The sequence below is a fragment of the Echinops telfairi genome, unplaced genomic scaffold, assembly GCF_000313985.2.
Source record: "Echinops telfairi isolate 266 unplaced genomic scaffold, ASM31398v2 ScPeMD7_2565;HRSCAF=3150, whole genome shotgun sequence".
Lineage (NCBI taxonomy): Eukaryota > Metazoa > Chordata > Mammalia > Afrosoricida > Tenrecidae > Echinops > Echinops telfairi.
Window position 1 is genome coordinate 12,106,276 of NW_022106463.1, and position 11,742 is coordinate 12,118,017.

At 40.3% G+C, this 11,742-nt stretch overlaps 1 protein-coding gene across 1 annotated transcript in view; it reads left to right on the top strand.

Annotated features, from left to right (window-relative positions):
- Positions 1–6,578, top strand: part of LOC123522124 (zinc finger protein OZF-like) — a 10,775-nt gene extending 4,197 nt beyond the window's left edge. The window contains exons 2-4 of the mRNA XM_045293973.1: positions 1,659–1,785; positions 2,733–2,889; positions 3,883–6,578. Of these exons, the coding sequence (XP_045149908.1) occupies positions 1,659–1,785; positions 2,733–2,889; positions 3,883–5,119 (1,521 nt within the window). The 3' untranslated portion in view covers positions 5,120–6,578. The remainder of the gene's footprint in view (positions 1–1,658; positions 1,786–2,732; positions 2,890–3,882) is intronic.
- The last annotated feature ends 5,164 nt before the right edge of the window (positions 6,579–11,742 follow it).

Sequence of the window (11,742 nt, forward strand, 5' to 3'; positions counted from 1 at the left end):
ATGGGGTCTATTGATAGCCAGGCATCATCTCATTTATTTCCGATCTCAGAGTAGATAGGGCTTGATTTGTGTAAGTGTCCCTACAGACTTTAGATTAGTTTTTCCTTTGAACCTTTGGTTTTCTTCTTTCTCCTTTGCTCCAGGTAAGTCAACAGTAGTTGTGTCTCAGATGACTAAACACCAAATTCACTCACTGCCATCGAGTGATATCGACCCTGTAGGACAGGGTAGTACCTGCCCCTTGAGTTTCTGACACTGTAACTCCTTATAGGAATAGGAAGTCTCAGTTTTCTCCTGCAGGGAAGCTGGCAGTTTTGAACAGCTGATTTTGTGGCAGCCAGCCCAATGTGTAAGCCACCATGCCACCAGGTCTCCTTTACTCACCAAATACGGCTCAGGGATGCAGAAGATAAGTGTTATGAGCTGCCTTATGCTGCTCAACACATGGGGCTGCTGTCCATGGTCAGCTTTTTAGGGAGAAAGACTGGGCTTTCTACTCCTAGTTAAAGCCTCAGGAACGCCCCCCCGGGCGCGGGGGTGGGGTGTGGGGGTGGGGTTGCTATGAGCCAACACTGACCCGATGGCAGTGAGTTTGGAGTTGAGAATACGTTGCTTGACCTAGCATTGAATAGCAGTATGGTCCTAACCCCTTTAAACCCAGGAAGCCAATCCTGCAGAGTATTTGGTTAACAACCAAGAAGCATCCATAAATGTAACATCCAAGTCTCAATCTATATTCTCTGTGTTGTTTCATTTTGCCTCTCTTGAGATCTGTAAATTAAAGCGCCTGCTTGGTGCAGTGTGGTAGGTGTTCAAACTCACATTATGGGGCTGTCTGCTGTGCAGTCTCAGAAAACCCTAAGGAGAAATTCTATTCCGTCCTGTAGCGTTGCTGTGAATCAGAATTCACTCAATAACAAATGGTGGTGGTAAATTTAGTTTTAACTGTGTCTGAATTCTCCCGTGATCTATGCTGAGTTTCATACATACTGTGTTTGTAACTCTGGTATATTCATGTTCTGGATATGCATGCCCTCCTTGTATGAATGATGCAGAATGTACCTACCCAGTGTAGAGCTTACAGGCTTTCAAGTATAACTTCTGCTCTTGTGAATATCACTGTTGTCTTTTCATTCTGTTTCCAAACACCTAACAACAACACTGACTCTTACATGGCTGGTGAGAGGCAAAAAGAAAACTGTCGGCCCTGTAGTATTTACCAGTTGTTAATCCCATACTGTTTTCACACTTCGTTAAGTGTTCTGGTGGGTCCAGTACAAGGAGGAGAACTCCCCCTCACCTGCCTTTCCAAAGGATGGTATGATTTTCATCTGTAGAGCATTTCTCTAACTTATCCTATGTGTTCTGATTATTCTAGACCATAAAGAAAAGGTGGAATAAGACTGGAATTGGTCTGAGTCAAACTGGAGAGATAAATTCATTGTGTTAAAATTGTTTAACGTATGAGAGGTTGTAATCAGTGAGAAAGTGGATGTAGACAGTGAAGGGATGAGGCCGATGACTGAAGCCTAGCATAGCCCTGAAGAGAACACAGAACCCTGTGTAAAATCTGTGTTCCCCAGAGCTGTCAGCCTCACCCTTCCTTTCACACATTTGAGTACTTGGTGGCTGCTGAACCAGAGATGTGGATGTTTCAGGACGCAGTGGCCCTTGAAGACGTGGCTGTGGACTTTTCCCAGGAAGAGTGGGCTTTGCTGGATCTTTCCCAGAGGAAACTCTACAGAGACGTGATGATGGAAACTTTCAGAAACCTGGCCTCTGTAGGTATGGATGGCTTCATCTTGAAAGGCTTATTATTTAGTGACCAAATACATTATACTCATGGATGTTACTCTAGTATTTTGTATGAGTACTGATATGGTTTTTAAAATAAGACGAGTATGGTAATTTGCTATATGGAACAAACATATCCCAGTATCCTCATCAACACAAATCTCTGTATAATAAATTTTAATTTTGGTTAAAAGTTTTTTGATGCTTTATATACTGTAAATATGAGTGTAGACTTCAGAGGTTTCTCTGATGCAGAGATACTTTGTGTTCTGGGACCTTGAATGGGAGTCTTACTGTGTTCATTACATATTTGACATAATTACTTTTCTGCAAGTACATTCATATCTGCCATCTCCAGATACCTTGTACATGACAGTATTGGCTCAGTGTCAGGGAAGGATTCGTTGTTCTTTCTGATCTTTCCATATGATAGTCTTATCTCCGTGATCATCATGTCAGCTACACCATTGGTTCTCCCGGAACAGAAAGGGTAAGAATGCAGATACAATTCACCCAGGATTATGTCATGGGGCACCAGGAGAAAAGAATCCTTTGAAGGACCAAGCCCTCATGGAGGAGTATTATATGCATGTCATTTAGAAACATTTTCTTTTAAGTTGAGTAGTATGTACTTCACAGTTACTAGAACATTCTTTTTTCCCCCTTACTTCCACTTACTTACTGCCACCTTTCTTTCTCTCAATGTTCCATGCGCATCGTACCCAGTGCCTTTCACCTTGGCTCTTCTTGTGCATTCTGTTTATGACAATTTAATTCTCAATCTTCATGGAAATATTTCCTAATAAAATTGCTTTTTGATAATTTCCAAACTAGTGAAATAATAAAATGTGTCAAGTATCCCTTTTACTCACAACTACCTTTACTCACTAATTAATTTTTGAATTTTTGTTCCATATTGTGAAACTCGACAAAAATAGGGTCAGATTCTCAAAACCTTAATGATGGAGAAAATCTGTCCACTGAAAATATAATGGTTCTAATCATGAAGAATGACACCTGGCCCTCCATTTTAGAAGAAGTCTGTGAGTTGCAATGCATTGAAGGGCAGAATAACAGCCAAAAACCAGATATGAGGTGAGTATCATTCACGCAGAGAGAGAGCAGTGCTTAAGGTCATGAGGTATCATGGTATTAAAATATTTATATACAGAGAGAGAGTGCCCAAGTGGCACAAATGCTTAAGTACTCGGCTGTTAACTGAAATAAAGCAATTCATAACTATTTATTGCTTTGCAGTATCATTGTGGTAGTTTTAGTTGGTGGGCCATATGGGCTGCGTTCAACTGGGAAATACCTGACAACAGCAACAGTGTGTTGCTAGTTGCTGTTGAACAGTTTTGACTTAAAGTGAAGCAGGATGAAACTGGTCTGTCTTCATAAAATGTTCATAGTGCAAAAGAAAACATTTTACTAGCCTCACTTGTAAGGACCGTTCTGGCTGTATTTCTTTCAAAACAAATTTATTTATTGTTTGACAGTGTATGGTATATTGAGTATTCTCTGCCAGCTCCATAGTCAAAAGCATAAACTCTTCTTTGGTCTTTTTTATTTGTTGTCCAGGTTTTTCATGCCTATGAGTTGTTTGAAAATACCATGTCTGTCTCAGGTACACCTTAGTCTTCAAAGTGACATCTTAATATAGATGTGTGTGTGTGTGTGTGTGTTTATATTTTTGAAAAAGCTAAAAGGTAAGGGAATTTTTTCTCACATTTTTTGTAGCACCATTGTATATGTGCGTGTGTATTTTATAAGTATGTATGTATATTTATGAGGTGGCTTCAAAAAGTTCATGTAAAATTCCATTATTTTAATTAGCGTTCTATGTGAACTTTTTTAAGCCATCTTTTATGTCTATATCTATGTATGTAATACAAGGCAGGAATTTGTGTTCACATTGCATTCACAAAAATATTATTTTCATAAACGTGAGTAAACATTAGAAAGCCTCGTCTTTTGAAAGCACACTGAAAATGTCATTCTTCACACTAAATAGCATCTATGCCTGGTGATTTAATCTGTGAAACAAATTTTTGTTTATGGTAATCATAGTAAATGTTTACCCAACAGCATGCTGCCTATTTTTAACAGAAGAAATACAGTAGAGGACCTCTGTGAAAGTAATGAAGACTATCAGTGTGGACAAAACTTCAACTGGATTCCTGATCTTTCTGTTCTCAAAAGAACAACTCTGGAAGCATGTCCTTCTGAATTCCTTAAATGTAAAGACTCCTTGATGGATCAATCATCACTTAGATATCATGTCAGATATCATTCTGAATGCAATGCTTACCAGTATAGGGAATGTGGAGAAGCCTGCTGTTGTCTCTCTTACCTCTGCACTCCTGTTGGAACTATTCCTGGAGAAAAACCCTATGAATGTAATGAATGTGGGAAAGCCTTTACTTGGCCATCCCAACTCAATTCTCATGTAAGAAGTCACAGTGGTGAGAGGCCTTATGAATGTAAGGATTGCGGAAAAACGTTTCGTCACTCCTCACACCTCACTACACATATGAGAATCCACAGTGGAGAGAGGCCTTATGAGTGTAAGGAGTGTGGGAAAGCCTTTCGTCATTCCTCACACCTCATCATACACATGAGAACTCACAGTGGGGAACGGCCTTATGAGTGTAAGGAGTGTGGGAAAGCCTTTAGCCAGTCCTCAGACCTGACCAGACATATGAGAACACATACTGGAGAGAAATCTTATGAATGTAACGAATGTGGTAAAGACTTTTCTCATTTCTCAAACCTCATTATACATATGAAAATTCATAGTGCAGAGAGACTTTTTGAATGTAAGGAATGTGGCAAAGCCTTTCGTCATTCCTCGCACCTCACTAATCATATGAGAACTCACAGTGGAGAGAGGTCTTATGAATGCCAAGAATGTGGCAATGCTTTTCGTAATTCCTCACACCTCCTTACACATATGAGAATCCACAGTGGGGAGAGACCTTACAAATGTAAAGAGTGTGGGAAAGCTTTTAGTTGGCCATCACACCTCACTTCACATTTAAGGACTCACAGTGGAGAGAGGCCTTATGAATGTAAGGAATGTGGAAAAGCCTTTCGACATTCCTCACACCTTAGTAAACATGTAAGAACTCATAGTGGAGAGAGACCTTTTGAATGTAAGGAATGTGGCAAAGCCTTTAGTCAGTCCTCAGACCTCACTAGACATATGATAACTCACAGTGGAGAGAGGTCTTATGAGTGTAAGGAATGTGGGAAAGCCTTTCGTCAGTCCTCACATCTTGCTATACATATGAAAATTCACAGTGTGGAGAACCGTAACGTATGAAAAATAGCTGACAAACAATTCATAATTGTTTCATAATTTCTCATACCTCACTGCTTATATAAGAACTCACCATGGAGAAAATCCTTAGGTAAGTAATGTGAGATGCCTTAGAGTTTAGTGCTTCTTGAATATGATTTCACACTGGGGGTATTGGTATGAATGTAAGGAACGTGGAACGCATTTAGTTTTTCCACATCATTCACTGAGTACATAAAAAATTACCCGGAGAGAAGGAAATAGGCGATGTGGGAAATTCTTTTGCAAATCCTCAGATCTCATTAAACATGAAAATTCACTGTAGATTGAAGCTTTATGGACAAGGGGCTTGCCCCTGTATTTTAATTATGATAACACAACAATGGTTAGTTACAGAACTTTAACTTCACCCTTTAAGCGTGCTCCTTCTACATCTAAGGTTAATTCTAGCAAAACCATAGCTTTGTTGTCCCATGCAACAAATAAACATTCGACAATTCTCCATGAAGTGTCTATTATAGTTGTTTTTGAAGCAGCATCCAAACAGGATTTCCTTAGTGCCTTTTAATTTTTACATCTGTTTAATCTGTCATGTAAAATGTTAAAATATTCTGGAACTTGAAACAGTGAAACCTGTGAATGATGGAATATGATAAAGTCAGAAACTTGTCAGAAAAGATAAACTCACTTGGTATTTATGAAGAAAGATTCTTAGAGTGTTAAATTTGATAAGCACCCTATAAAAAGTAAAACATGTGTTAGGCCAAGAAAAAATAGGCAGTCCCATCATAATCTCCCTCCATAGGTTTCACTGTATGTATTTCATCATGACTTTGTTTAGTTTATCTTTTGTAATTTTTTTAAAGATGTACTTTGGGTGTACACAGTTCTGACTAATATAAATGCAAATCAAACAGATTTTTAAATGTTTTGTAGCTATAATAGTAAAATTGAAATTTGAAATTGCCAGTGAAAAATCGTATTTATTCCAATATGCTTATTTACTGTTGATGTAAAATGTAAATGAAGTTAATAATTAGTATAAATTTAGTTATGGGACTTCTTACATTTACATCTTTTTGTTCTCAGTCTTCCAGAACCCAGAGAAAACAGCATCTTATAAGTTTTACTTTTGTTAAAAATAGGTTCACAATTCCAGATTACTCTAACTCATGTTTTCCAATGATTGATTACTTTTTTAAATTAACTAGAATTAAAGGTAATCCCATATCTTAACAGCAGTAGCCACATAGGATGTTGGTATAGCCCAATGCACGTGTGTGTGTACACAGGACGTGCTTAGCTCACTGTGTACCGTGTAGTAAGACATGGAATAAACCATTTCCTTCTATGTCCCCGGTTCCTTTTAAAAATCAAGGTCTGTGCAATACATGTCCTCAGGGATAATCAAACCTGCTGCTATTGAGTCAATTTTGTCAACCTTTTGTGGAAAAGATAAAAATAAAATTAAAAACTCTTGTCATCATGAGTTTCTATTGAGTTCACAAAACCGTTTTGTAAATGATGCCACCATTTAATTCATCCATAAGGAACTGAGGGTCCTGGGAGTTTAACCCTGTCAGTTGTGTCTTTTTTTATATTATTAGTAGAATTAAAATAGGTACCCATTAATATTCTGTACTTTTAGATTTAAGAAACAAAGGTCAGTGCTAAATCAAGTAGATACCTAATGATTTCCCTTTGAAACTCATGAAACCCCTCCTATTTGATGGGAGGAATGAATAAGAGCAATGTCTTGGTGGGGTAGAAGTCTATGGTGAACCTTCACATTTTCTGCCAAAACTTTAGTAACCTTTCTGAACACTCATAATAAGCAGATGTTACCATTTCCCCGAAAATAAGACTGTCTTATATTAATTTTTGCTCCCAAAGATGCACTAGGTCTTATTTTCAGGGGATGTCTTATTTTTCCATGAAGAAGAATATGGTACACATTTATTGTTTTATTAAAAGAGACTTCACACTTCCTGTCTGCTCCAGCTGTGCTGCAGCCAACAGTGAGCTGCGTGGCAGGGCCCACCAGTACAGTCCAGACTCCAGAGTTATGGTAGCTTCAGGGGGCCTTATTTTCGGGTGGGATGCCTTATATGCCTATAAGACAAAACTAGGTCTTATTTTCGAGGGATGTCTTACTTTCGGGGAAACAGGCTATCACTCTTTGGCCTTCCAGAAAGTTGGCTAACAAAATACACTGAGCATTAACAAAACACATGCCAAGGCTTTTGATCTTGAGTGGGCTGCTTTTTTTTTTTTTTTTTTAACTATTGTGAATTAGGTGATGATTTACAGAGCAGATCATCCGTTTTACATTCAACAACTCTTAAACACATTGTTTGAGCTCATGCTATTCAATCCCCTCAAGGTACCATCACCTATTCTTACCATTATTCCTCCTTTCCTAGCCCTCTGAACTTTGTCTTTGGGTAAATCATACCCTTTTGGTCTTAAATGGTTGATTATTCTGACTTGAGGGTAAGTTCAGTCCCAGACTGGAAAGGTGACTAAAGGTCATAGACTAAGAGTTGAGCCTGTCTACATCCAACCCGTAAGTCCTTTACTAAGATGGCTACATGTAAATTGACTGCTACATCATGGTTACATCGGGGTTAATTGTGGTGCATTACTACAAAACAGCCCCTCCTTTTGGGCCGTTAGCAAACCCGGGTCCCAAGTATGATTTTCATCCTTCCGCCAAATCTGCATGGTTGGCTTTGTCTGTAGTGGTGGAAAAGTATCCTTTTGCTCTAGATACTTTAAACGTTTTTGTTAGAAAAAATTGGGGGTTAATAAAGCTGAGTGAAATTTGTTACAGAATTTCCTGTAGACTTTCATTTCATCTCTATCTTCTGTTTTACTAATTGATATTTTTAAATGCCATCAGTAATTACCAACAGTTTGGTGTAAAACCAGTTGAACCTCTTAGACAGTTTACATCATTATACAAATTCAGAAGCTCTGCTCTCAGAGAAATGGCTGAACTCTGTATCTGTTGAGTCAGTCCCTAAAATGCTGATACCAAATGGCATAGTTCAGCCTTCATGACACACACGAATAAATCCAAAGATTGAGAGTTATTTTAATGTGGCCATTTGGGGCAGCAGATCTCTTTCCCACAGGTTTATAAGGTTAAGTGTAACTACGTCCATAATTAAACCGCATTGTTCTTCAGGCTCTACACACTGCAGGATTTTTCCATTCTGCCATAAGGTTAAGTGTAACTACGTCCATAATTAAACCGCATTGTTCTTCAGGCTCTACACACTGCAGGATTTTTCCATTCTGCCATACTTTGACTGACTAACTTCTCCTTCATAATTTTGATCAATAACTCTAGTAGCAATTTGAACACCTTGAGAACTTATGTTAGCTTTTTCCAACAGTCCTGTACCTTCTGGTAGGGGTCCCCAGACACCGGTCTTAATGGTTGCTGAAGGTCCCCTGGGACCAGCTGAACGACTTCTCGGCTGGTTAGCTCTACCGCTGTGTTCCTTCGGTGGTGGGACTGAGTGGTTAGATGGACTGGTAAGACTGAGTCCAGTTGGACTGGAACTGGGCTCCCCAGGGCTGTTGGGTGTGGCTCAAAGCACGACTGATCCCTGTTTCCCTGTTGGGCAGCATTCACTAAGGGAAACCCCTCGCTGCTGACTTTTGATGGACAATCCAGAGGTTCCCTTTTTTACAATGCAGGGAGGGAGGGTTCTTGATAATCTGGGGATCCCGGGCCATTCCCAGTTGTTGAGTTCAATGAGGGACTTTTGTTAGGTAGCTAGTTTAGGGATGGGTGAGGTTGGAAAGAAATCAGGCAACCATTAGATATCTATGAAGACCCCAAACTGAACATGCTACTACTCAAGCCCCCGAGCCAGGTGGGTGGTACACCTGGGTTGTCCAAAGTAGGCCCAGGCTCATGATATTACCCAAGTGGGCTCAAGCCAGCCAATGGGGTCAACCAATACCTTCAACCATACACCCCCAGCCAGAGGGTAGAAATATCCTGGCTGCGTAAGGCTTCTCTCTCTTACCCTGCTCCTGGTCAGAGGAAGGTAGAGGGGGAGGGTCTCCCTCCCCCATGTGGGTGCACAGGCTCCCACTCGGGGCCCACAGCCTCTGGGTCCACATGCTCTTAGCCTCTAGGGTTCTTGGGCTTCTGACCTCTCCGGATCCCTCCACCCCCATTTCTGCACGCATAGGTGCTCTTTTCTACGTGGTTGTTCGGGCCCAGTTGTGAACCCCTTTGAGACTGTAAAACCTGAAACCTGTCCTATCCTTCATCAAAACCCACTTGGATTACAAAATGGGTTTTGGCGTGAATTCTCTTCATTGTGGGAAGCCAAGAACCAAGGTATTACCTACTCAAGAAACCTAACACTTTGTTGACATTCTTTTTGGAAATGTCTGATCTTCCCACATTTAAAACATTTGCCCTTTAGTATCATTTTCCCTAAGAACTTGCTTGATATCTTTTAATACCTGGAAAGGGAAAGCACTATAAAGATGCTTCTCATATCCTTGTTAACATCGACCACACAGACAGGGAAAACCTGTCTGGTCTTCAGATCCCCTTGTTCTGAAGTTCCCTTCTCTATCTGTGGAAGTAAAGGTGTTTTTCAGCTCTGTTCTACAGCCTGCCTCTTGTCCTTATGATAGTCCACTTCTAAGGGCTTCTCCCCTCTGGGTTCCTAGGGGATGCTCTCGTGTAAAGATATATTTACATCTCATAACCCCATGAGGGTCTTCCCCCCAGACTCTGTTATTATGAGCATAGAGAATTTAGCTGCATTGCATTCTCATATAGTCCCTCAGTTCCCCACAGGAGATAAGCAAGAAGCAAAAAGAAAATAGAGAAAAGATAAAATCAAGGAAGGAAAATAAAATTAGAGTAGGGGCAGACACAGGGAAGACTGGATGGCTTGGGTACCCAGTCCTGGTTAGCAGCTGCCAAGGAGCTTACAAGTGAGCAAGTGGGAAGCCTGTCTTAGATTGCGTTGGCTGTCGTCTTAGTTAGAAACCACCAACCACTCCTCAAAAGAAAGACAGGACTTTCTACTCCCTTCAAGTGTTACAGTCTCGGGGGTGGGGGTGAGGAGCGGGGAGGGAGGGGAAAAATGAGGACCTGGTGCCAGGGGCTTGAGTGAAGAGGAAATGTTTTGAGAATGATGAGGGCAATGAATGTACAAATGCGCTTTACACAATTGATGTATGTGTGGATTGTGATGAGAGTTGTATGAGCCCCTAATAAAATTATTTTTTTTAAAAAGTTACAGTCTCAGATACTCACAAGGGTAGTTTTGTCCTATAGGGTTGCTGGAGTCTGGATCAACTCGATGGCAGTAAGAGAGCTGTTATCTGAGATCAGGGACCTGACCCAGAAGTAGGTTGTGCAGGCTCAGATGGTGGGTGAGGTCTGGGTGCTTGTTCCCGAACGGTAGTCTTTTAGGCTTCAAGGGCAACTGGGGGCAAGATGGGTGGTTATGGTACCAACAACAGGCTGGTTGTCAGAAATCACACTTTTTGCTGTTCTGATAAGTTGGAGCTTTGTAGGTGATCAATCCCACTTTTCTTTTGACTGTCTGCTTCTTTCTACCTTTTGGTAGCCATTGCTTTGATTGGGCCTTTTCTTCGGGTCATAGGGGTAAAGTCATGTTACAATGATTTGAAGAAATTAATTAGGCTCTTGATCTCACTTGGTTATAAAATTTTCATTGGAAGCTCTGCTCTCTTCTCCTTTTGATCTGGTTTTGTTACTCACCCATCAAAGTTTTTTCAACAAATTTTCAGCCAGATTTGTGTAAGCTAAACCATTTGAGATGTCCATGGTTTTGTCTATTGTTTCTGCTATTAATCATTAGGGCTTGGAAATAATTCCTTTTGATGTGGATGATGTGCTGCTGTTGCAGGTTTTATCTTCAACGTTGTCCTGCCCCTTCTTAAAACAAGTTACCCACCTGTAAAATATTGATTTGTTTTGAGCATTGTCCCTGTAAATTTTTTATAAAGCATCGATGATTCACCATGCTTACATGCAAGATTCATCATAAATTAGATTTTCATTCTTGCTTCAATTTTTGTAGAATTCATAGTCCTCTGATCATGGCTCTTTTCAAACTGATGTCTTATCTTCTTAGTGCTTCAAACAATATCCTATTCAGACATACTATAACAAGTAAGCATATGGTTTTATCTGGGTGCAAATAATGTTTCTGAAATCCATGTATAATTTTATCAAAACGTCAATGTTCCATTAACTTATTGATGACACCTCACAGCAGAAAATTGGGTGGATCCTCATCTTGAAAGAACTCCACTGCAGGGAAGATGAGGCTGAAACATATTTTAAGCAGACTCACTTCCAATGGCCTGGGGAGATGTTTCATGTTTCCACTGCTAGACAGAGACTGAAAGTGACAGGATCTCCGTGGATTGTGTCGGCCCAGACCTTGTGCTTTCCCTTCCCCTATGTGAAGTCGGAGTAGTTGGTTGATGTTCCTACACCAGTTTTACAAACGTCCACATTGACTGACTGGAAAACAGCTGGTGCCTTTCCCACCTTGACCAGGTAGCTTGAGCATCTCAAGATTTCATCCCTGTCCTTCCCAGTCCACATTCTTGAAATTCTGGCTCCCCTG